The sequence below is a fragment of the Neltuma alba genome, unplaced genomic scaffold (genome assembly GCF_004799145.2).
Source record: "Neltuma alba isolate B1F8T4 unplaced genomic scaffold, ASM479914v2 tig00012154_pilon, whole genome shotgun sequence".
Lineage (NCBI taxonomy): Eukaryota > Viridiplantae > Streptophyta > Magnoliopsida > Fabales > Fabaceae > Neltuma > Neltuma alba.
In genome coordinates this window covers 27059-52396 of record NW_021636702.1, presented here as the reverse complement: position 1 = coordinate 52396, position 25338 = coordinate 27059, and the positions used below count along the sequence as shown (strand labels likewise).

At 33.0% G+C, this 25338-nt stretch overlaps 2 protein-coding genes, 1 long non-coding RNA gene and 1 pseudogene across 4 annotated transcripts; 2 read left to right on the top strand and 2 right to left on the bottom strand.

Annotated features, from left to right (window-relative positions):
• The first annotated feature begins 8823 nt into the window (after positions 1–8823).
• On the top strand, positions 8824–10452 carry LOC114723750 (uncharacterized). Of its 2 annotated transcripts, none has more exons than XR_003738261.1 (3): positions 8824–8872; positions 10144–10274; positions 10373–10452. It is a non-coding gene; the product is annotated as an uncharacterized LOC114723750 (long non-coding RNA). The 2 variants fall into 2 exon arrangements; XR_003738260.1 differs by lacking the exon at positions 8824–8872 and adding an exon at positions 9427–9520.
• Positions 10453–10553: 101 nt separating this feature from the next.
• On the top strand, positions 10554–14500 carry LOC114723811 (G-box-binding factor 1). The gene is made up of 8 exons (XM_028910051.1): positions 10554–10626; positions 10736–10810; positions 11039–11257; positions 11377–11422; positions 11500–11657; positions 12747–12824; positions 13353–13478; positions 14285–14500. The coding sequence occupies exons 3-8, from the start codon at positions 11180–11182 to the stop codon at positions 14429–14431; spliced, it is 633 nt and encodes a 210-aa protein (XP_028765884.1). The 5' UTR covers positions 10554–10626; positions 10736–10810; positions 11039–11179; the 3' UTR covers positions 14432–14500.
• A 927-nt stretch (positions 14501–15427) lies between these two features.
• LOC114723780 (arabinosyltransferase RRA2-like) lies at positions 15428–18559 on the bottom strand (annotated as a pseudogene).
• Positions 18560–21804: 3245 nt separating this feature from the next.
• LOC114723779 (arabinosyltransferase RRA2-like) lies at positions 21805–24958 on the bottom strand. The gene is made up of 2 exons (XM_028910020.1): positions 24797–24958; positions 21805–22920 (listed from the first exon to the last, which is right to left on the bottom strand). Exons 1-2 carry the CDS (start codon positions 24956–24958, stop codon positions 21805–21807), a joined length of 1278 nt encoding a protein of 425 aa, XP_028765853.1.
• Between the last annotated feature and the right edge of the window lie 380 nt (positions 24959–25338).

Sequence of the window (25338 nt, the reverse complement as noted above, 5' to 3'; positions counted from 1 at the left end):
AATGATTTGAGATTATTGATTATTATAATTTTTAGTAAGTTTTTATTGTATTAAAAGCTTTTGTTTAGAGTTTTTAATGATTATTATATGTAATATTTTGAGCTTTTGTTTAAAAGTGCCCAAACAAATAAAAAAATAAAAGATGTTTTTTATAAGGTTTAAGCCCAAAAAAATATAATTAAAAAACTCAGATTTTATTAAAAAAATTAAAAAAAATTAAAAAAAATTAAAAAAATTAAAAAAATTGTTCGGGACGTCCCGGTCCCGTCCCGGATCCATCCCGTCCTGACCGGGACCGGGACACGGGACAGAAAATCTGTCCCGTTACTGTTCATCGGGACGAAACCGGGACAGGCCTGTCCCGGTCCCGATCCGTCCCGTGAACAGCCCTACCTAGAAGCAGTAGAGTGGAATAAGCTGAAAATATTTTGTTATATCAGCAATTAAATCTTAAAAAGAAAATAGGTGATAATAATATTTTATGAGATATGATTGTAATAAATAATTTCTTATCTGGAGGTACTTACTGTTCATTAGTCATCGTCACAGGGATTTGCTTAAAAGTTTAACTGTTTTGGTATTAAAAGATAAAGGACTAAAGCTTAGTATTATTTTCCAATGAATGTTAAAGTTGAACGTATATTAACCAGCATCGGCCACAGTTCTGGCAGGCCTGCTTTCCCGGCTTTCTCCCTCTTTTTTTGGTCCCTATCATTCATTTTTATTTTCCCTTCAGATTTTAAAATTGAATTTAAAAAAAGAAGGAAAAAAAAGAAAATTTTTATTCATTTATATATTAGATCCCTTTATAACTAGGTGAATTTATTATATTAAGTTCTCTGATCACATACCTGTGTTTTTTTTTATTTCACGTGGAGTTATAATCAACTATTATTACATGTTAATATTTCAAATATAAGACATTCAGTCATATGTAATTAGAGAATACGACATAATAAATATTATGAACTTAATGTAAGTACTGGAAAAATTACTCCTCCAGTGATTTAATCTAATTTATTTCTTGTATTTATTATTTTTTAAACTAATTTTATTAAATTATAAAGTAATATGTAAGATAATGTTAGATATGAATCATTGTAATAGATCATGTCATTCAATTTATTAAATTTCTTTTAACCGCACAATTTATTATGTAGCAGTACTTGCTATGTTAAGTATTAGATCAAATTTATTAAAAAAAATGAAAAAATTAGGAAAAAATTTCTATTTAAAAATTTAATTGACTAAAGGACCTGAATTTGAGTAAGTACAACCATGATTCGTGAGTACAATATATCTTCTGCTGTGTGCAACACATCTTCCGCTGATGTACAACAATCATAATATAAAAGTCATTTGCATACACAGCAGAAGATATATTACACTCACGAATCATACTTACGTGTACTCAAATTCAGATCTTTTTAATCAATTAAATTTTTAAAATAGGATTTTTTTTAAACTAATTTTCCTGGAAAAAATTCTTACAAATGCAGCGTAATGATAAGGAAAATATTTTCGTATCGGGCCTGCTGGCATGGATTCTCTGAAGTTAGCACCCATGGATTCTTATGATTTTTTTATTTTTTGGGTATGTTTTTATCACCTGAATTGTCAACTTCAGACAATCATCTCCTGAGCTAATATATACTCCCATATGCAATAAAGGGGCGTTTCACAATTGTGTCTCACTCTGTTTTATCTATATAATAAATATACAAATTCAACCTTAAAAATTTGTCTGCAGAACGGGAAAATATTTATTAAATCACGAATCTAACGAGCCTCCTTGCACAACAAAAGCTCAGTTGTAACTTTTAATAATTATAATCAATAACAGTTTTTTGCCAACAGATTATGATTAATAACATAAGTGCCTGTGAGAGCAACATATACATATAAAAGTCCGACTAACGTTGATTTTGTATTCTTTTTATCTCTAAATAGTAAGGGCTCATTTAAAAATAAAAATGCAAATTTTTGCCAACAAATAAGAATGCAATTTATATTTTATAAATGCACGATTTCAAACCCCATGATCAATATTACTTAGCAGTACCTTGTTTGTGAGTAATTTATAATTTTAAAACAACTTAGTGAACGTACTTTGAGTCATGAAGCATGCTTTGCTGTAAACTTCTGTTTTCTTTTTTCCACTGTAAAGTTATAATTAGGTGGGGGTGGGGGAGGGGGGGATAAAAAGTGGGTGTTTCTTTTATTACATTCATTATATGGTATTTATTAGCTGCTTTTTCATCTGGAGAATTATTGGCTTCTTTTTGTTTGTATGCACCCACCTACTGAGGAATTTTAAAAAGAAAAAAATAAATGGAAAAGTAACACTGCACGCTCCATGAAATATTGGACCACAGAATCCAAAGCATGAGGTTCCTCTGGCCGATGAATTATCACCAGATTCGTGGCAGGAGGGAAATGATGGCGGACAGAATTTTAAGACATCAATTACAAGAAACTGTATCAGATGATTATTTATAATAAATATATTTTATTTTTTATAAATTATTCTTATTAATTATGTGTATATGAATTATTTTTGTTAATTGTTTTTTAACATATGTAATCACTATAAAAATTATTTGAAGAGAAAATAAATAAATATTAAGGACACGGTAGATTAAAGTGTTATATTTATGATCAAATTAAATATCTAACGAATCTTATATTTATAATCACATTAATTATCTAACTAACTCTTATATTAAAAATAAAAAATAGTATAAGTTAATTTTATTTAGATACAAACAATCAAGGGAGCAATCTTTTCTCTCTTGAGGGGTTTAACATGAAGGGAGCACTGTTGAGTAAGTTTAATATTATTTCCATAGATTATTATTTTTTTATTTTAATATGCTTTCTGTTGATTTGTTTCAGTATGTACCCTGCAAATACTACTTCGTTTTAATATCATTTTGACCCTGGTTTAAAAAAAAAAAAAACATATCTAGTTGTCCCATTCTTCACCTTATAAATATAATCACGAGTAAAATATGCTAATCTATCTTACCTCAATTGTACAAGCTTCTCTTCTATTTTAAAAATGTATAACCTTATTTAAAATTAAAACGTATATTATACAAATCTGCTTCTTACATTTAAGATTTTACTTTCATCTACCTAAATTGCTAGTTCACCGTTAAGTTTGATTTTAAATTATCTTTTGACTAAAACATCCCTTTTTACCTTAATAATTATTTAAACATTTATATTTTTCAAAAAATAAGTCTCGTACACATATTTTTAAAATTTCTGATATGTTATAAAATTTATTAATTTTGATTTAAATCATAAAATTTTATAATGTTAATTTTTTATCATATTCATTAGAAATTATTTACTTTGATTTCTTTTAAATTGTAAAAATATATTTTAAATATATAGTTTTTGTTTATCATAAAGTTTAAGTGATTTAAATTTAAAAGATTTTATAAATTATTTAAATTTATAATTCAAAATTTTTTAACACATCTTTTGTTACAGAAATTTTTAAACCTATTCAGTGAACTGTATATATTTATTGAACAAATTAATTAAAATTTTAATTAAGTCTTTTATGTTCACCCTGACCGAGTAAAATTTGTGTGACTATAAAAAGATAATTTAGAAGTTTATTACAATGAGGGGTAAAATAGTAAATAAAATTTATTATAGTATAAATTTAAGTTAAAAATAATATTTTTATAATCTTTTTAGTAGTTTTAACTAATTAGACTAAACCGTATATTTTTAAAATAGAGAGAAAGTCTATATAATTCATACAAAGTAGGACGATACTCTACAATTATTCATGCTTCTTTTTTATTTACAGAAAAACAAAAGGCTGTCAATAAGCATACAAAATGAGGCAGCATTACACCCACTATTTACGTAGGTCCGCTAGTCTATTGACCCAAAGATTTGAACATACTTAGCAAATCAAATCAGTTTGCATAATTAGACACACTCTTCTAATCTTATTTATAAGTCACTTTAAATATTGTTCATACGTATCAAGAAAAACTTTGAAATTTGTTAACTTTACTTTAAAATTTAATAATTTTTTAACTTCCTTCTTATTCATACAAGAAATTTTTATACTACCCTGTAAGTAAGATAAAAAAATATCATTCCCTGTCTGTTGTAATTGAACTAGATGGGTACATGCGGTCTATTTCATGTCCGCAAAAGGCAGGTGGGAGGGCAAGGATTTAAAAGGGACAACACTCCCATCAGCCCTTGAAAGTAAAAGTAGAGATAAATAACAATAAGTTTTATAATATCCACTTGACCTAGAAATAATATTACCTCTAGTCCTTAATATAAGGTTCATTATTCAATTTGTAGTTCAATTATTATAAAATTCAACATCTCATAATTAAAATTCACAAATATGCTAAATTTATTAGATTTGTTCAAAATAACTTATAAATAACTTTTCAATTATAATTTACGAAATACGAAGTAAATATGCGAGAGAAGTTTTATCCCGACTTATATGAAACATGCTTATAAGTAATTTTGAACATTATTCTAAATAGGCCTATTATCATATTGATTTGCGGTGCCAGAGACAATATGATATGATTTATAAGTCAAAATAACTTCCCAGTAAGCTAAATTTCTTAAATTAAATATTCTCCTTACATTTGTATTCATAACATTTTCATGCAAGACCATAACTCAATTTCATTACCATGTGACTTGTGTCAGAGTGTTGTGGCCCACACATCTCAATTTTATTAACAAGTAACAAATTTAATTAATGTCATATTTTTCATTCAATGTTCTAAAAATATTATTCCTCCCAAATATAAATATAGGACACTTTTTATAATGTATATAGGGATATTATATTTAGAATCAGAAAAGTATTTTTCAAGAAAAGAGTATATATAAAGCCTCAAATAAAAAAGTAATCCCGCACATGTCCCAACCACTTGTGATTAGAATTTGATTTATAAATAAGAATAAACAACTCTCCCAATTTTTATGATCAAAAGCCCCGTAACTTTTTCCAAAATGCATTTTGAGACCCAGCGAGATTCGTGAAACGCCACGTGGTGCGGAGTAAAATTCAGTGAGAGGGTCTACCGTACCGCACCGCACCGCACCAGACTGTTCCTTCTTCTGTTTCCATTTTCGGTTTCCATTGCAGCACCCCTGAATCCGTTTCAGGATTATCCTTCGCATCATCCGATTTCGGGATTTCATCCTCTAACGTTGCAGGAACATTCAATTCAGTCACTCGAAAAAACCAGCAAGCTCAAATGCTGGCGACAAATTACGGCTTTTAATATTTTTATACAGTTTTATTACTATTTTATACTTTAAAATTTAAATCTGCCAAGTCCGAAGATAAAATTTGACAAACGCTGAAACTATTTATTTTCAAAGACAAAATAATAATTTGATGGTAAAAATATAAAATATTATTTATTCTGGGAACTGAGGATTGGATAATATTGCGAGTGCGCTCTTGTATTGTGAGCTTGTAATATTTTTGTTTTTTTTTTCATGCATCATCTTATTAAACCGTTCTCATTTATTTAACTCACAAATAATAAAAATTTACCACTAATTTTAAAAAGTTTTTCTGGCCAATCACTAATTTAAAAAGTTATCCTCATGCTTGGGAAGATATCTTATCTTTTTAAATTTATTATTTAACAAACAAGATAGGGAAAAAGACAGAAAAATGCACCTCCAACTCTAAAAGCCCAGAAACGTCCGCCCAATTCCACAAATCCCATTTTGGTACCATGAGACCAAATTGAGATTATTATGTGAAAGGAAAAGACCACATTGCCCTTCATTTTAAATATTATTTTTAAAATATCACAGCCCCTACTGGCTGGCCGGTCACCGGACCTCCGGCAGCGGCGGTCACCGGAGCTCCAGCGGTCGGAATTTTTTTTTTTGAAAATTTTTACAACTTCAATATAACGGTTAACAACTTTTGTAATGCTATTAACAACTTCAGTATAGCAATTAACAACAGCTTTTCTGGAAAATTCAACAAACTCCGACGACCGAAAACAATTATTTTGAAAATTTTTACAACTTTAATATAACCGTTAACAACTTTTGTAATGTCATTCACAACTTCAATATAGCAATTAACAACAGCTTTTCTGAGAAATTCAACAAACTCCGGCGACCGGAAACAATTTTTTTGAAAATTTTTACAACTTCAGTACAGCGGTTAACAACTTTTGTAACCCTATTAACAACTTCAGTATAGCGGTTAACAACAACAAACTCAAGCGACCGGAAACAATTTTTTTGAAAATTTTTACAACTTCAATATAACGGTTAACAACTTTTGTAAGCCTATTAACAACTTCAGTATAGTGGTTAACAACAGGTTTTTGAGTTTGTTAAAGGCATTACTGAAGTTATAAAAAAGCCACTTTTTGAATTTTTCGAAAAACTTGTTGTTAACTGCTATATCAAAATTGTTAACCGTTATATTGGAGTTGTAAAAATTTTCAAAAAAACGTAATTGTTAACGTTATACTGAAGTTGAAAATTTTTACAACTCCAATATAACGGTTAACAATTTTTATAATGCTATTAACAACTTCAATATAGCAATTAACAACAAGTTTTCTAGGAAATTCAACAAACTCCAACGACCGGAAATAATTTTTTTAAAAATTTTTACAACTTCAATATAGCGGTTAACAACTTTTGTAAGCCTATTAACAACTTCAGTATAGCGGTTAACAACAGGTTTTTGAGTTTGTTAAAGGCATTACTGAAGTTATAAAAATGTCACTTTTTGAATTTAAAAACTTGTTGTTAACTGCTATATCAAAGTTGTTAACCGTTATATTGGAGTTGTAAAAATTTTCAAAAAAACATAATTGTTAACGTTATACTGAAGTTGAAAATTTTTACAACTCCAATATAACGGTTAAAAACTTTTATAATGCCATTCACAACTTCAATATAGCAATTAACAACAGCTTTTCTGGGAAATTCAACAAACTCCAGCGACCGGAAACAATTTTTTTGAAAATTTTTACAACTTCAATATAGCGGTTAACAACTTTTGTAAGCCTATTAACAACTTCAGTATAGCGGTTAACAACAGGTTTTTGAGTTTGTTAAAGGCATTACTGAAGTTATAAAAATGTCACGTTTTGAATTTAAAAACTTGTTGTTAACTGCTATATCAAAGTTGTTAACCGTTATATTGGAGTTGTAAAAATTTTCAAAAAAAACGTAATTGTGAACGTTATACTGAAGTTGAAAATTTTTACAACTCCAATATAACCGTTAACAACTTTTATAATGCCATTCACAACTTCAATATAGCAATTAACAACAGCTTTTATGGGAAATTCAACAAACTCCGGTGACCGGAAACAATTTTTTTGAAAATTTTTACAACTTCAGTATAACGGTTAACAACTTTTGTAACCCTATTAACAACTTCAGTATAGCGGTTAACAACTTCAGTATAGCGGTTGAAAAAACCTGTTGTTAACCGCTATACTGAAGTTGTTAATAGGGTTACAAAAGTTGTTAACCGCTATACTGAAGTTGTAAAAATTTTCAAAAAATTGTTTCCGGTCACCGGAGTTTGTTGAATTTCCCAGAAAAGCTGTTGTTAATTGCTATATTGAAGTTGTGAATGGCATTACAAAAGTTGTTAACGGTTATATTGGAGTTGTAAAAATTTTCAAAATAATTGTTTCCAGTCGCCGGAGTTTGTTGAATTTCCCAGAAAAGCTGTTGTTAATTGCTATACTAAAGTTGTTAATAGCATTACAAAAGTTGTTAACCGTTATATTGAAGTTGTAAAAATTTTCAAAAAAAAATTTCCGACCGCCGGAGCTCCGGTGACCAATTGTCGGCTGGTCGCCGGAGCTCCGGTGACCGCCGCTGCCGGAGCTCCGGTGACCGGCCGGCCAGTTGGGGCTGTGATATTTTAAAAATAATATTTAAAATGAAGGGCAATGTGGTCTTTTTCTTTCACATAATAATCCCAATTTGGTCTCATGGTACCAAAATGGGATTTGTGGAATTGGGCGGACGTTTCTGAGCTTTTGGAGTTGGAGGTGCATTTTTCTGTCTTTTTCCCAACAAGATAATGTACTACTACTATAATATACACATTTATAAAGGAAATCGCCTTCCTAATCCAACCTAAGATCCTAGCCTAAAATTGCATTCAAAAGCTATCAAAGTCAAATATGTGTGGGGACGGCCATACTCGCTTTTTAAATACTACCTCCGGTCCTAATTATAAGACCCAGTTGACTAATTTGAGAAGATTAAGGAAGTAAGTTAAGTTAGTTATTTGTAATAAATAAGTGTTGTTATTTCTAAAATATCCTTACTAATTAAATATATTGGTTATAACTATCATTATTAGAAGGATTATCTTGAAAAAAAATGTACAAATATGATAGATAAAATGGATTGGGGTCTTATAATTAGGACCAAACTAAAAGTCAAACGGGATCTTATATTAAAGATCGGAGGTAGTAGAATAGTACTACTAATATAATGATGATTTGTAATTATTTTTTGAAAGAATTACAATAAGATCCCAAACAAGAAAAACAATTAAAAAACAAGTCCCAGAGGTTGTCATTCTCACTATAAAACTTGTCATTATAAGCTGTTAAGGTTGTTATTAAAACTTTTTAGTAATTATTTATCTTTTATAGGACTTGATTGTAATTCTCTCTTGTTTTTCTCTCTCTTAGTTTTACATCTCACATATAATTTCTTGATTAAAAAATTTGTATTTATCAATAGAAAGATAAAAAGATATACGGACCGCTACACCAATACAAACAAGCTCGAATAGGAAAACCGTCGCAGCAGCGGGCTTCTCTTTCGCGCCACACAGGCTCAGGTTTCCCTCTCTCTTCAACCTCTCGCTCTCTCCTTTCATCCTTTTCCCTAGATTTTCCACTCTTTCAGTTAACACCTATTTCAGCTTTTTTGTTTGTTTGTTTGGTCTTCTCTTTTGAACTTCTATCTTATTTCCATTCATCTTTCTTCCCGCACATTTTTCTGCTTCGGCAATCCAGACATGTTTGTTTACTTTATTCGGGTTCCTTATATGAACATATGTAGCTGGATTTTCGGGCGTTTTCTGCTCGTTAATTGCTCAAATCTTTTTCTGGATTTCACTCACTTTGTATGCGTTACACTTTATTCCCCCCCAGCTGCAATCCTTGGTTGCAATATGTAGTCGTGGCAGTACCCGTACAAAATTCCATTTGGTTGCAATATGTAGTCATAGCCAGCAATTCAACAATTTTGGTCTCTGATTTGTTCTAACCATTTGGATTGTTTAATGGGGCTACCTTGTGATGATAGTTGTTTTTATTATTATTACTGTACCTTTTTATTTCCATTTATTTTGATGGGAGAGAAATTTCCCTTTAACTAATTTCGAAACCGGAAATTTATTTCGCAAACGGATGATAGGCTAAATGCAGTTTAGGGCTTTGCTGCAGCCACTGAAAAGAGGATTTTAGGTTGCCCATTGTTGCTGGTATTTTCATGAGCTTAGCTTGGGTCACTAACGTTCACCTTGAATTTTATAATCCATTATGAATAGACCATAGAGGAATTGGAGCTGGAGAGAGAATATGGTTCGCATTAAGTAACATGTAAAACGAAGATAGTTTCATTTTATGAAGCAAGGGCAAACAAAAGCACATTTACTTGTAAGAGTGTTTGACACTTGTATGAATCACGACACAACACATAAACAGTACTTAACACCTTACAGTTTGTTGTGTCTCTTGCGTTAATGCCAATACTACCTAGCGCTTTTCTTTTACTATTTCTAGCTGCATTTAAGGACGGAACATTTTGCCACACTTCAAGAAAACTAAAATTCATGCTCCGTGCCAATTATTAATCTGATTTTTTTGACCTGTGAAATCTATCAGTCATAATAATGTAGTGAGAAATAATCCTAACAAGGGTGAATTAGGCCCGTTAATTGATGAACCTAAAAAAAAAAAAAATTATTATTATTTTGCCTGAGGGACAATGCATGGAAAGTGAAGTAGCTTTGGTTTTTGGACTTAGAAGCATCCGTATTTCTTCCTAGCACAATTAAATTATTGGTCCATATGAGCTGACCCAGTTCTTTATCTCGTTCTATAGACATTACTATTAGATTCAACAAGCGGTTGACAATTTAGGCGGCTGCTAAGTTCATATGCTACTTGAGTTTGATGGAGACTGAAGAATCCAACAGATGTGCTACCCCCTGCCAAACTTTGATAACTCAAGATGTCTGTAAACACGCTAAGAACCATGCCAACTAAATTCTCCTATTTGCAGTCTGCTCATATTTACTATATTTTGTCGTTGCCATCTTGTTTGCTGACAGGAAGCTTTGGATAAATCTTTTCCACCACATTGGTCTACTCCCATACAGGTCTAACCAGTATACTAGTTGAATCAAGATATATTAGTATTATTGATTATTGATACTTTATTTCTTATGTATACCGAAAGAGCTAAAGCTCTGAAGTCTTAATCACTTTTAAATAGGAATACCACAATTCCGAGTCTACTGCAACACCTTTTGTGAATTCATATACAGCCGAATTCTCCCTTCATCCTAGCATTTGGACAAATCAGGTAGTATATATGTATATTCGCACTTCTTAGAGCATGTTGCTTGCTCTTCCTAGTAGATTGGAAACTCACGTCCTTTATTTTTGTTTGGTTTTGTTGTCTTTTCTTACAGAAATACGGCATAGCACTTCAATATGAAACTCAGCATAATAACAGGAGTCTCTCCAGTCGTCTTGTTGCATCTAATGTAATCATGAAAACGTTCACTGTACTCCAATTGTTTTCTAAGCATTTATTGGCACTTCCTTTTCTCCTATGGGGTGGGGTAGTATTAGGAATTATAATGGACTCAGTCTACATTCTTTCTGATTGTTACCCCCCCCCCCCAAAAAAAAAAAAAAGAGAGCGAGTGTATTTGTCCATTATCATGTATTCATTTATTCATGCATATCAAATGCCTTTGCATTTTCATCAGGGTGCGGTCTTGACAGTTTCAGAAAGAGAACAATGTATTTCCAATGAGAAGGAAATTGATTCAAGGACATTATGCGATGAGAGCTTACAGCTTGGAAGTATCATTCCTAGGAAATCAAGGGAAAGTGGTAATGGGTCTTCAATGCCCGACAGTGCAAGAGATAGACCGTCGTGTGTGTCGTCAGATGAAGGCCATGGCATTGATGACACTAACAGCAATGTGTGAAGATCTCCACTGAGTTTCTATTCTTGTTGAAATTGACTAATTCTTTGCTTGTATAGTTTGACATTGTTAGTATCTTCTCATGAGATGGTCCAATTCAGTCCCTTCTACTGCAGGAATATTTTATTAAGAAGCAGCGAAGCAATTCGATGCTTGCTAATGGTATGTTTGGAGTTCATATATTTCTATTTGTCAGAGAGATAGAATATCCATAGTCTGATGGTTCATTTCTTGAGTAGGTGATGCTGCTGAGAAGGAGGCTACTGATACTGAAAACTGGAATCCTGATCATGTGAATAGAGATTCTGCATTGGAGGCTGTTGCCGTTAATTCTGCTGAACTGAAGGCCAACTTGCGAAGCAATGTAACTGAGGCTAAGCCCCAACTTTCTAAGCTGGTACTATAAACTTTTCTTTTTGTCCATATCACTCCTTAGTGGCTTTTATAACTACCCTTTCCAGGGTAGACCGTATTTGGTGGATTTACTCAAACGCAGAGAAAATCAAATGAGAAGCCTGGCCAACTGTCACTTTCAACTGCCTACTGCACCAGTACTCACTATTTGAGTACAAACTGAGATGATTTGTTTACGGATTGTCATCTCACTTCCAATCACAAGGCTTGTATACAAGGATTAGCTGCATGTTTAGTGTTAAACATAGAGAGAGAACATAGTTAAGAATACTGAATCTGAACTCCTGTATCAGATGCGTATGATGCTGCACAGAGTAAGGATTGAGAATTGAGATTAATTCATTATTTTTTTCCTCTAGGAAAAAAAATTATCTTCACTTCTGTGAAGGAAAATCTGAAGTAAATATTTAGTCAGGGCATCTATAGTTTATAGTGTAATTAATTCAACTATTTGAATAATATCCTTGATGGGGATGCATCTGCATTCTGCAGCGTTAACTGCCCTGTTATGTTTTTCTGCTTACGGTGCAAATGATCTTCAAAGTAGTTATTTTGGTTCACCTTCTCTAATTTTTCATGTGTTATTTTGATATGGATCTCTCTCGGTGTGCTTCATTCCTCGTTATTTATGAGCATTGGTATGTTATTATCATTGTAAAATTAGTGTTCTGGCTATTGAGACTGCACTGATAATTACTCATGATTAAATTCTTGAGATCCCGTTTGGTACGAAGCATTGAAAATGAGGGATAGGGCTGGGATTGCAATTGAAAAAAACCATTAAAAAAGTCTTTAGAATGAGTAATTATTTGTTATATGGGATTAGGCAAACCCATGGAAGTAAGATTGGGAAATACACCTTTCTCCCGTAGTATTTCTCAACCCACATACATGGGTTTGTCTAATCCCATATAATAAGTAATGTCTCATGCTAAACACTATTTTTTCAATCTCAATTCCAATCCTTATCCCTTATTTTCAATGCTTCGTACCAAACGGTACCCAAGGTTCCTCCGGTCAGTTCCTCTTTGCACTGTTGCTGTTTCCTACTAGGCTGCATCTCTTTCTGTAGGAAGAGGACGAAATAAGAAGAGAAAGAAAAAGACAGTTAAACAGGGAATCAGCGCGAAGATCAAGAATACGCAAGCAGGTATGCATATATTTGATGTATGTGAAATATTGCTCGAAGTGGTTTTATTTTCTCCCCATAGCCCAACATTTACAATATTTGTATTATGGTAGTCCTGCTTGTCTTCCACACATAAACTGGTTCTGCCAATTTTTATAGCATTCACAAGTGATCAAAAGGCATGTTATTTTAGTTTCCTTTATTGATGATCGAACTTCTAGCCATAGTAATGAAAAATTATGAGCACTCAACAAGGCTGCAGAAGCCTTCCCCCCCCCCCCCCCCCAAGCAAGAGGGAGCTAATAATGTATTAAAACATTTATGTAATTGAACTCCATGCATGTGTTTAGAACTGCCGGCACCGTTTTTCTTTTTCAAGCAAGAGGGAGCTAATAATGTATTAAAACAGCTAAGGACATCTATTGTGGCCACTGTAGAATTATTGTTGTTGTTATATAAGTAGCAGTTTTTACAAAAAGCATTGTATTTTTTTAATGTTGGTCCATCGTTTGATGCTTTACTTATTTGTTTTTTCTCAAAAACTTGCAGCAAGAACTTGAAGAACTACAAAATACTGTGGACAATCTTATCCGCGAAAATTCCGCACTGAAGCGAAAGCTAATGAGACTTTCCGAGGATTGTATGGAGCTCTCTGGTTCAAACGACTCCATTGAGGTTTGTCATTTAAACTCTAGCTGTCATTTACCATTTTCAAATTATTAAAGTAGTTTATAGTCATGTCAAATAACCAAGGTTCACTTCTCTCTGCATCACTTTCTTCTTGTAAAACAAATCTAATCTTGAATGCAATTTGAAATTACGATTATCTCTAGATAAATTGAGATTCTCACTTGAGAAGTCATTTGGCTGTTTCATCTCTTTGTTTTTGTTTTTTTTTTTTCGGTGGGGGGTATATTGCCCTGTATAAAAGTATTGCAATATTAAAATCCTCGTATTTGGTATAACAACTTGAAGTTACTATAGAAAAGACACACTGATATTTTGCAGACCCGGATAAAGGTAAAGGTACTGGGGGTGTAAAATCCTCTTCACTTTTGGATGATGTCAAATACTGTTGAAAATGTTGTCGTCTTATTGCTTATGGTGCTTTCGTATCAGTGTTCCATACACATGTTTCGATCAACATGACGGACGATAAATGCTTCCGAATTTTTTATTACTAACGTGATAGTTTCAATGTATTTAAGACCAAAAAGCTTCTAGATTTACTGTTACATTCTCTAAACTTAACTGTTGTCTTTTTAATAATTAAATAACTCGTTCTTGTAACCCAAAAGAAAGAAAACAACTCAATCTAAAGGAGTAAACAAGAGCAAGCTTAGAATTTTAACTCGAACAGCATCTTTTCCAAAAACGACCAGAGTAAGCTCCCCCCCCCCCCCAAAAAACCCCTTTCTAAGATTACTGCTGCTAATTCCATTTTCAAAATTTCGTTTTTGGGGTGATTGGTGGTTGGACAGAGAGGTCTCATTGAGGAGTATGGACCAGAAATGATTGCCGATCTTGTGGCCACCAAGCCAGGTAGAATCACTTCTGAAGTAAGCCCAAAGATAGTGAAGGAAGCAGCCGATCAAAATCCATCAATTGAAGTTACCGGCCAGTGTTAACTCTAGTTACTGGATAGGGCCATATATTTTTTGCCTTTTATTAATATAATTTTTTGTTCTTTAAGTTTATTCTTATTTTAGTTTTGATTTCTCAAGTTTCAAACTTAATTTTTTGTCCCTCAAGTTTTTTTTTTCCATTTAAAATATTAGTTCCTATAATTTAATAAAAACCTAGACCATTTTGTTCATTAAGGGGATCAAAATCTATGATTTGAAACTTGATGAACTAAAACCAAAATTGATACAGACTTGATGAATCAAAAATTATATTAATCTTTTTATTTAACGACAGAAGAATGTTGTAAGTATATTATTTTATTAATTATTCATTCTCATAGACTAGATGTGATGGTTTGCGGCTTAGATTGTAAAATCTCCAAAGTAGAAAGTAAAAAATAGAAACCATTTTGACATTCTCGCTTCTCTAAATCTAATTTCCACAAAACGTATTTATTTAATTTTGTAGTTGTTCATCTGCTTTTATTTTCATCTGTTTAAACACAATCCCCTTGATTTTGCTCCAAAAAAAAAAAACACAATCCCCTTGAAATTCTTTATTGGGTTTGCTTTATGAGATGTGGATTTTTTTTTCTTGTGCTCAAATAAGGCATGAGGGACCCTGCAGTGACATACAAGATTTAGGTGCATAACCTTCACAACTGAAAGACCTGGTTCCTTTGACAAATCGCCAATGATGACACTTTCTTTCAGTTGTTTTGCAAAACATAGAGCTTTTTGTATATCAACGGCTCAATATAGCTCATACGAATTTGCCCTTTCAAAATTAATTTGAAGTTGACGAGATAGAAGGAAGAGAAATCAAGAGAAGGCTTAAAAGAAAATCTTGACCATAAAAACTAAAAAGTCAATTGATGGGGTTTGTATGTCATACCAATAAATTGCAACTAATCCCAATTTGAAGAAGGGTTGAAATAAAACGAAGAAAAGAAAGAAAGCAGGAAAAAGCACAAACATATTTGAAGGGGGCAACAGACTTCACCCAGCCGTGCCATCAGGGAAAGGTTGGAGAGCATCTTGCTTCCCATTCACGTAGTACTCAACAATGGCCTTCATTCGCGGAAGCTTATCTGGGTGGTAGTTTACGTGAATAATTACCGGTCTAAATTTTCTGAGATTAGCATCCTTCCTCACAGTCTTGAATAGAATGTTGCTGTTCATGAAGAGGTAGATATCCATTGTTCTTTTGGAAGCATGAAGCCCGATGTAGCCAGGATGTGAGGGATAAAAGAGTTCTTCTATTGAAAACAGCCTGGTCCCAAGCCCTCTGCATGGAAAGTCGGGTGGCCACACGATCGAGAAGTTCGATTGAAGGGATTGTGGGTCTGATATAGAAGAAACCAGAGTTGAAAACCCATATCCTCACAGTATGAACATAACGAGACCAACCCATTGTAGCGTCATCAAAGATGTCATTATACATATAAGCAGTCATATTATTATGACCATCACTCATGGACTCTATATCTGAATCCCGGATCAGATGATCAAAAGGATTTTGCAGATAGATAATGTCAACATCTGATAGAAGAACACCATATCCGAGCTGCAGAAATTCTCTAAGCACACGAAATTTAAGCCCAGAAACCGCATGATTGTCTCCATTTCTTCCAATGGAATCAATACCTTCATCTGGATCTCTCTTGTACACTGGAACCTGTTTTGACTCGCAAAATTTTGAGATTTCTTCATCTAAAGCAACCACCAGATAATTGGTTATACCAACTCTCTTTATGCCGGTGAACCAAATTTCCAGCATCTCCTTCACGTTGGCATTTGCAAGGGCAACTATAAGCTCTCTTTGAATTGCTACTTTCTCTAATATCTTTGCTAATCTTGGGTTCACAGATTCATCAGGAACAACAGTAGGGTTAGTTCTTAATCCCTTAACAGTACCAAAAGGTCCAGCTTTAGGCCGTTTAGCCAATGCAAGAGACTGATTTTGAGCCTGATCACTCTCTTGCTTTGCTAGCTGAAGCCTTTCAGTCAACTCCCTGACCTGTTTTTTGAGCTGAGTGTTTTCCTCTGATATTGCCGCAAACTCTGATTTCAACATGTTGACTTGATTTGATGATTCGCATTCAGTTGAATTTGCCTGCCATAAGAAGGCGTTGTGAAAAAGAAGCATATAAAGCAAGGCATGAAGGGACCTTTTTAATAAGTTTTTTTTTATCTTTTATTTATTTGGATTAATTTACATATATTACTAGCACTGTTTATAGGACGGGACGGAACGAAACTAGGACAAGTGTGTCTCGGTCCCCTTCCTATGAACATAGACATGATAAAAAATCTGTCTTGTATCTCGTTCCATCTCGTCATGGTATTATCTCGGTCTCGATTAGGACAAGACATGCTTTTTTAAAAAAAAAACATTTTGCCTTATGGTTAGGTTATCGTAATGAATTTTTTTTCCCTTTCAAGTTCTAGTTTTTTGGGCTTAGCCCTTTTAAAAGCATCTTTTTCTTCTTTTTTTTTTCCAATTATTTTTTGAGTTTAGCCATCTTAAATAAAAGACCAAATAAATAATAATAAGTAATATAATAACTCTAAAATTAATTTTCATCATTCCAAAAATCATAACCAATTATAGAAACTCTAAATAAATTATAAACATTTAATTACATATACACTAAAAGCTAAAAAAATAAACATTTTGTATTACACATGTTTTAAACATTTTGCGTTTTTAGCATTTAATAAATATAAGAAGATAAAAAAATGAAAAAACATTACTACTAAGACGCGATTGGGATGGGACGACCTTGTCCCATCCCATCCCGTTTGTCACGGGCCATCCCATCCCAATATGATTGGAGTCAGGATAGACTATTTTGAATACTCCTATCTAGTACTTAGAATTTTTTTAGCAACACTATCATCTTAAATCAATTAATTATTAGTATATCGAACACTTTAAAATATTTTTCCAATAGCACAGTATTTAAATTTATTAATTTTAACAAGTTCAATAATATTTTTTTAGTAACACTAAATATCATAAATACATTTATTTTTATTGCATTCAATATCCCAAGTATTTTTTTCAATAGCACCAATGTCCTAAATTTAATTTATTTTTAGTGTATCTAACATCCTGAAGTATTTTTACCATAACACAATATCCTAAATTAATTAATTTTTAATATGACAGCATACTAAAATATTTTTTAAGCAGTACTCACTAACTGGGAAAAATCTGGATGAGCTAAAAATTAATTAATTAATAAAACTGAATGTTATCAAAAAAATATTTTAGAATTATGAATACAACAAACAAATATAAAATAAAATAAATAAAATTTTCTTTTCAAAAAAGAAAGATAGGTGTATGATTCCCAAACGCTGCCGTGCGTTTTGGGGGATGAGCATTCTGCTTTGGCCCCTCCTTGGAGCCTTGGAAATAGAAAGCATACAAAGTGCTATTTTAGCCCCAGCAGACCTATGTGAATTCACCTATACACAGACATTGCATATGAAAGCAACTTATTTAACCTCTCAACTATTTCATCGTGTGTTAAGAGGTCAGATCCATCCATTCATTAGATTCATCAAAGGAACTACCAGTTAGACAAAAAGATATGGAAACCAGAGTGATATTTCTCTAAGCAGAAAACTTGGGATCATGTACCAATCGAATGCTAGCATAAAAAGTAAGGAGAAATTCTTGCCACGTCATCGATGCTCTCTCCAATAAAAACGCTGCAGTTGTCTTTTTTACGATTCCCCCATATTTCTATCGATGATAATGGGTCATGAATAGAAATTTGTGGGCTGTGAGAAACGTAAAAAGACGAACTAGAAGATTTTTATTGGAGAAAGTATGAATGACGTGACACTTCCCGAGCATGCAAGAGTTTTCTCTGCATTGGAAATAATGCCAATTCACTGAAGTCTCTATGCAGAAATAAAGACGGAAAGAGGCAGAAAGATGAAATATAGGAGAACCTGAATGTTGGATTCCAGGAGATTGTCATTGCCAAAGGGGATTGTATTAGAAGGGAAGAAGCCACTGGGAAACATGAAAGCAAAGACATATCCGGCCAAAAACCCGATGGCCATAGTTGCAAGGACCCTGGATATGTGTAAAGAATGGACATTGTTCCCCATCGTGGCCTCTCTCCTCCTCCACCTCAACCTTCAGATGCCTTTTATAGGATTTTGGGAAATGAATGGCATCGAATTTTGACGTTGAGCAGGGCTGATCTGGACTGCCCATATTGACACTTCTGCATCTTCTTCTGACCTGGGAAGGAGGTTTCGTGCTCATTACATTGATGAGCGTGAAACGTGCCCCCCAGGTAAGAAGATGTTAGGTACGTAAAAATGTCAACATAATGCTCCTCTTTATTTAAATTAGTTTTAGATGGTCCACCTATTTAGTTTTATTTTTTTGCATACTGTGATTAATTTTTTATTTTAATAGATACAGAATTTAAAATAAAGATAATTTTGTTGCTAACACTTTTTAACAAAGTAAATTCATCACTGAAAGAAATTACATATTAAAACTTTCAAATAAAAATATTCATGTCCGATTACAATTGATAATATGGTACCGGCAAGCCTTAAACATTGAAAAGGTTACAGCATATTATGCCCAATTATAATTGATAATACGTATAAGGCTAAAAGTAAAACGTTATCAAAATAAAATATTTTAAATACTTACCTGATTCTTTCATTCACAATTCCGTATTAAAAACAAAGTGGTCAACTTATCCAACCCACACGGCAAGCCAGATTTCCCAAGCTAAAGTAGGTTGGGGGGAAAATAAAAAAGTTTGGATTGAAACCGGATTGGTTGCTTCACCTCGTGTTCTTAGTATTGCATGTTTAAGGAAATACTTGAATGAGTATTTTAGAAATAAAGAGTTTTCTCTCCATTTATATAAAAAAAATTTTTTGCAAGTGTTTCTTCAGTATACCAAACTCCCCCTAACTTAGGCTTCCATATTAAGATCATGAAATACTCCACACACACGGATTACTTCAAGCACAGTGCGTATATTGGAATGCACAGTTGCCGAGCTTTTCCCAGAAATCTCAAAAAGAAGGGTTATCTTATCACCCAAAAAAAAAAAAACTATAAAAGAAAATTTCAGATAGCCCCCACGGAAAAAACATAATTCCCAATAGCGTTGTTTTTATTTTTTTAAAAAGTTGGTCTATCATTTGATGTTTCATTTATTTATTTATGGGAGAATTACAATCAAGTCCCACAGAAAAAAAATAATTATTAAAAGGTCCCAATAACAATCTGAGTAGCTTGTAATAATAAGTCCTATAGTGGAGAATAACAACCTCTGGAACTTGTTTTTTTTTTCTTTTCTGGGACTTGATTGTAATTCTCCCTTTATTTATTTTTTTCTCCAAAAACTTGTGGCAAGAACTCAAAGAACTACAAAATACTGTGGACAATCTTATCGGTGAAAATTCCGCCCTAAAGAAAAAGCTAATGAGAAAAAAGTTTAATTGAATTATTGGAGGACGCAAAACTCTACAATAACGTGTGCTCTCTCTGTTTTTATTGTTATTATATAAGTGGCAGTTTTTACAAAAACCATTGTATTTTTTTAATGTTGGTCTATCGTTTGATGTTTTGCTTATTTGTTTTTTCTCAAAAACTTGTAGCAAGAACTTGAAGAAGTACAAAATACTATGGACAATCTTATCCGCGAAAATTCCGCTTTGAAGAGAAAGCCAATGAGACTTTCTAAGGATTGTATGCAGCTCTCTCGTTCAAACGACTCCATTGAGGTATGTCATTTAAACACTAATTCAGCTGTCATTTACCATTTTTAAATTATTAAAGTATTTTATAGTCATGTCAAATAACCAGGGTTCACTTTTCTCTGCATCACTTTCTTCTTGTAAAACAAATCTAATCTTTAATGCAATTTAAAGACATGTTTTGATCAAAATGACGGACGATAAATGCTTCCGAATTTTTTTATTACTAACGTAATAATTTCAATGTATTTAAGACCAAAAAGCTTCTAGATTTACTGTTACATTCTCTAAACTTATACTTAACTGTTGTCTTTTTAATAATTAAAGGTAAAGATAGGGGTGTAAAAAAAAAACATCAATCTGAAGGAGTAAACTAGAGTAAGCTTAGAATTTTAAGTCGAACAGCATCTTTTCCAAAAACGACCAGAGTAAGCTCCCCCCCTCCCCTCCAAGATCACTGCTGCTAATTCCATTTTCAAAATTTCGTTTTTGGGGTGATTGGGGGTTGGACAGGGAGGTCACATTGAGGAGTATGGACCAGAAATAATTGCCGATCTTGTGGCCACCAAGCCAGGTAGAATCACTTCTGAAGTAAACCCAAAGATAGTCACGGAAGCAACCGATCAAAATCCATCAATTGGCGTTACCGGCCAATCTTGACATAGGGCTATATACCTTTTGTTTTTTTTATTAATATAATTTTTTGTCTTTTAAATTTATCCTAATTTTAGTTTTGATTCTTCAACTTTCAAACTTAGTTTTTTGTCCCTCAAGCTTTTTCTGTTTCAAATATTAGTTTCTATAATTTAATAAAGACGTAAATTATTTTACTTATTAAAAATCAAAATCTATTGTTTGAAACTTGATGAACTAAAACTACAATTCATACAAATTTGATGGATCAAAAATTATATTAATCCTTTCATTTAATGACAGAAGAATTTTGTAAGTATATTGTTTTATTAATTATTCATCCTTAGAGACTAGAGGTAATGGTTTACGGCTTAAATTGTAAAATCTCCAAAATAGAAAGTAAATAGTAGAAACGATTTTGACATTCTCGCTTCTCTAAAGTTAATTCCCACAAAAAGTATTTATTTAATTTTGGAGTGGTTCATCTGCTTTTATTTTCATCTGTTTAAACACAATCCCCTTGAAATTCTTTTTAGGGTTTGCTTTATGAGATGTGCATTTTTTTTCTTGTGCTCAAATTTATAAGGCATGAGGGACTCTGCAGTGACATACAAGATTTAGGTGCATAATCTTCACAATTAAAAGACCTGGTTTCTTTCACAAATCGCCAATGATGACACTTTCTTTCAATTGCTTTAGGAAACATAGAGCTTTCTATATATCAACGGCTCAATATGTCTCATAAGGATTTTGCCTTTCATTTCAAAGTTAATCTGATGTTGATGAGATAGAAGGAAGAGAAATGAAGAGAAGGCTTCAAAAGAAAATCTTACTTGACCATAGAAACTAAAAAGTCAATTGATGGGGTCTGTTTGATGTCATACCAATAAATTGCAATTCATTCCAATTTGAATACAGGTTGAAATAAAACGACGAAAAGAAAGAAATAAGAAAAAAGCACAAACATATTTGAAGGGGACAACCCGGCTTCACCTGGGTGTGCCATCAGGAAAAGGTTCGAGAGCATCCTGCTTCCCATTCACGTAGTACTCAACAACAGCCTTCAGTCGTGGAAGCTTATCTGGGTGGTAGTTTATGTGGATAATTACCGGTCTAAGTTTTCTAAGGTTAGCATCCTTCCTCACAGTCTTGAACAGAACGTTGCTGTTCATAAAGAGGTAGATATCCATTGTTCTTTTGGAAGCATGAAGCCCAATGTAGCCAGGATGCGAGGGATAAAAGAGTTCTTCGTTGAAAACAACCTGGTCCCAAGCATCCTCCCTGGAAAGTCGAGCGGCTACACGATCCAGAAGTTCAATTGAAGGGATTGTGGGTCTGATATAGAAGAAACCAGAGTTGAAAACCCATATCCTCACAGTATGAACATATCGAGACCAACCCATTGTAGGGTCATCAAAGATGTCATTATACATATAAGCAGTCCTATTATCATGACCATCACTCATGGACTCTATATCTGAATCCCGGATCAGATGATCAAAAGGATTTTGCAGATACACAACGTCAACATCTGATAGAAGAACACTATATCCTAGCTGCAAAAATTCTCTAAGAACGCGAAATTTAAGCCCAGAAATCTGATCACCGCGTCCATTTCTTCCAATGGAATCAATAGCTTCATCTGGATCTCTCTTGTACACTGGAACCTGATTTGACTCACAAAATTTTGAGATTTCTTCATCTAAAGCATACACCAGGTAATTGGTTATACCAACTCTCTTGATGCTGGTGAACCAAATTTCCAACATCTCCTTCACTTTGGTATTTGCAAGGACAACTATAAGCTCTCTTTGAACTGCTACTTTCTCTAATATCTTTGCCAATCTTGGGTTCACTGATTCATCAGGAACAACAGTAGGGTTAGTTCTTAATCCCTTAACAGTACCAAAAGGTCCAGTTTTCGACTGTTCAGCCAATGCAAGAGACTGATTTTGAGCCTCATCACTCTCTTGCTTTGCCAGCTGAAGCCTTTCAGTCAACTCCTTGACCTGTTTTTTTAGCTGAGTGTTTTCCTCTGATATTGCCGCAAACTCTGATTTCAACATGTTGACTTGATTTGATGATTCGCATTCAGTCGAATTTGCCTGCCATCGGAAGACGTGGTGAAAAAGAAGCATATAAAAAGGCATGAGAGGCCCCTTTTAATAAGTTTTTAATCTTTTATTTATCTGGATTAATTTATACCTAGTATTAGGGGTGTTTAGGAGATGGAACTGAACTGGGACAAGTTAATCCTGGTCCCGTCCCGATAAACATAGACACGATAGAAAATCTGTCCCGATGAACTAGGACGAGACAGGACTAGGACGTCTCGTTTTGCTTTTTTTTTTTAAAAAAAAAGAAAAATTTGCCTTATGACTAAGCTATTGTAATGAATTTTTTTTTTCTTTTTAAGTTTTATTTTTTGGGTTTAGCCTTTTTAAAGGCATCTTTTTCTTTTCTTTTTTTACTTTTTTGGCTTAGTTATCTTAAATAAAAGTTCAAATAAATAATAATAGGTATAATAATTTTAAAATTCATTTTCATCATTCCAAAAATCATAAGCAACTATAAAAACTCTAAATAAATGATAATCATTTAACTAAATATGTGGTAAGAGCTACAAATATAAATATTTTGTATCACACATGCTTTAAATATTTTGTACTTTTTAACATTTAATAATTATAATAAGATTAAAAAATAAAAAAATATTACTACCAGAATGGGACTGCGATGAATCGAGCGACTCCGTCTCGTCCCAACCCTATTTTTTGTCTCGTCCTAGTTTGTCATGTGTTCGTCCCGTCCCAATATGGTCTGGGTCGGGACAAAACTATTTTAAACACCCCTATCTAGCACTTGGAATATTATTTAGCAGTACCATCATTTTAAATTAATTAATTTTTAGTATATCTAATACTTTAAAGTATTTTTCCAAATAGCACTGCATTCTAAATTTATCAATTTTTAATTCGTTCAGTAATTTTTTTTAGTAACACTAAATATCATAAATCCATTTATTTTTATTGCATTCAATATCCTAAATATTTTTCAATAACACCAATATCCTAAATTTAATTTATTTTTAGTGGATCTAACATCTTGAAGTATTTTTATCATAACACACCGTATCCTAAATTAATCATACTAAAATATTTTTTTAAGTAGTACTCACTAACTGGAAAAAAAAACTCTATATGTGCTAAAAATTAATTAATTTATAAAACTGAATTCTACTAAAAAAATATTTTAGAATCCTGAATACAATAAACAAACAAAAATAAAATAAATAATTTTTTCTTTTAAAAATAAAAAAGAAATAAGAAAAGATAAGTGTCTCATCCCCAAACGCTGCCGTGCGTTTTGGGTTCTGCTTTGGCCGCTCCTTTGAGCCTTGGAAATGGAAAGCATGCAAAGTGCTATTTTAGCCCCAGCAAACCCATGTGGATTCACCTATACACAGATATTACATATGAAAGCAACCTATTTAACCTCTCAACTATTTCATCATGTGTTAGAAGTTCACATCCATCCGTTCATTAGATCCATCAGACAAAGAAACCACCAGATTGACAAAAAGATCTGGAAACCCAAGTGACATGATCTCTAAGCAGAAAACTTGGGGTTGGGGGTTGGGGGGGAACCGATCATGTACCAATTGCATTAGAATGCTAGCATAAAAGGTAAGGAGAAATTCTTGCCACGTCATCTACGCTCTCTCTAATAAAAACGCTCCAGTTGTCTTTTTTGTGAGTCCCACATATTTCTATCCATGATAATGGGTCATGAAGAGAGATCGGTGGGCTGTGAGAAACGCAAAAAGACGAACTAGAAGATTTTTATTGGAGAAAGTATGAATGACGTGACACTTCCCGAGCATGCAAGAGTTTTCTCTGAATTGGAAATAATGCCAATTCAATGAAGTCTCTATGCAGAAATAAAGACGGAAAGAGGCAGGAAGATGAAATATAGGAGAACCTGAATGTTGGATTCCAGGAGATTGTCATTGCCAAAGGGGATTGTATTAGAAGGGAAGAAGCCACTGGGAAACATGAAAGCAAAGACATATCCGGCCAAAAACCCGATGGCCATAGTTGCAAGGACCCTGGATATGTGTAAAGAATGGACATTGTTCCCCATCGTGGCCTCTCTCCTCCTCCACCTCAACCTTCAGATGCCTTTTATAGGATTTTGGGAAATGAATGGCATCGAATTTTGACGTTGAGCAGGGCTGATCTGGACTGCCCATATTGACACTTCTGCATCTTCTTCTGACCTGGGAAGGAGGTTTCGTGCTCATTACATTGATGAGCGTGAAACGTGCCCCCCAGGTAAGAAGATGTTAGGTACGTAAAAATGTCAACATAATGCTCCTCTTTATTTAAATTAGTTTTAGATGGTCCACATTTAGGTTGATTTTTTTTCCCGCATATGTGATTAATTTTTTTTATTTTAGTAGATACAGAATTTAAAAGATAATTTTGTTGCTAACACTTGTTAAGAAAGTAAATTCATCATTC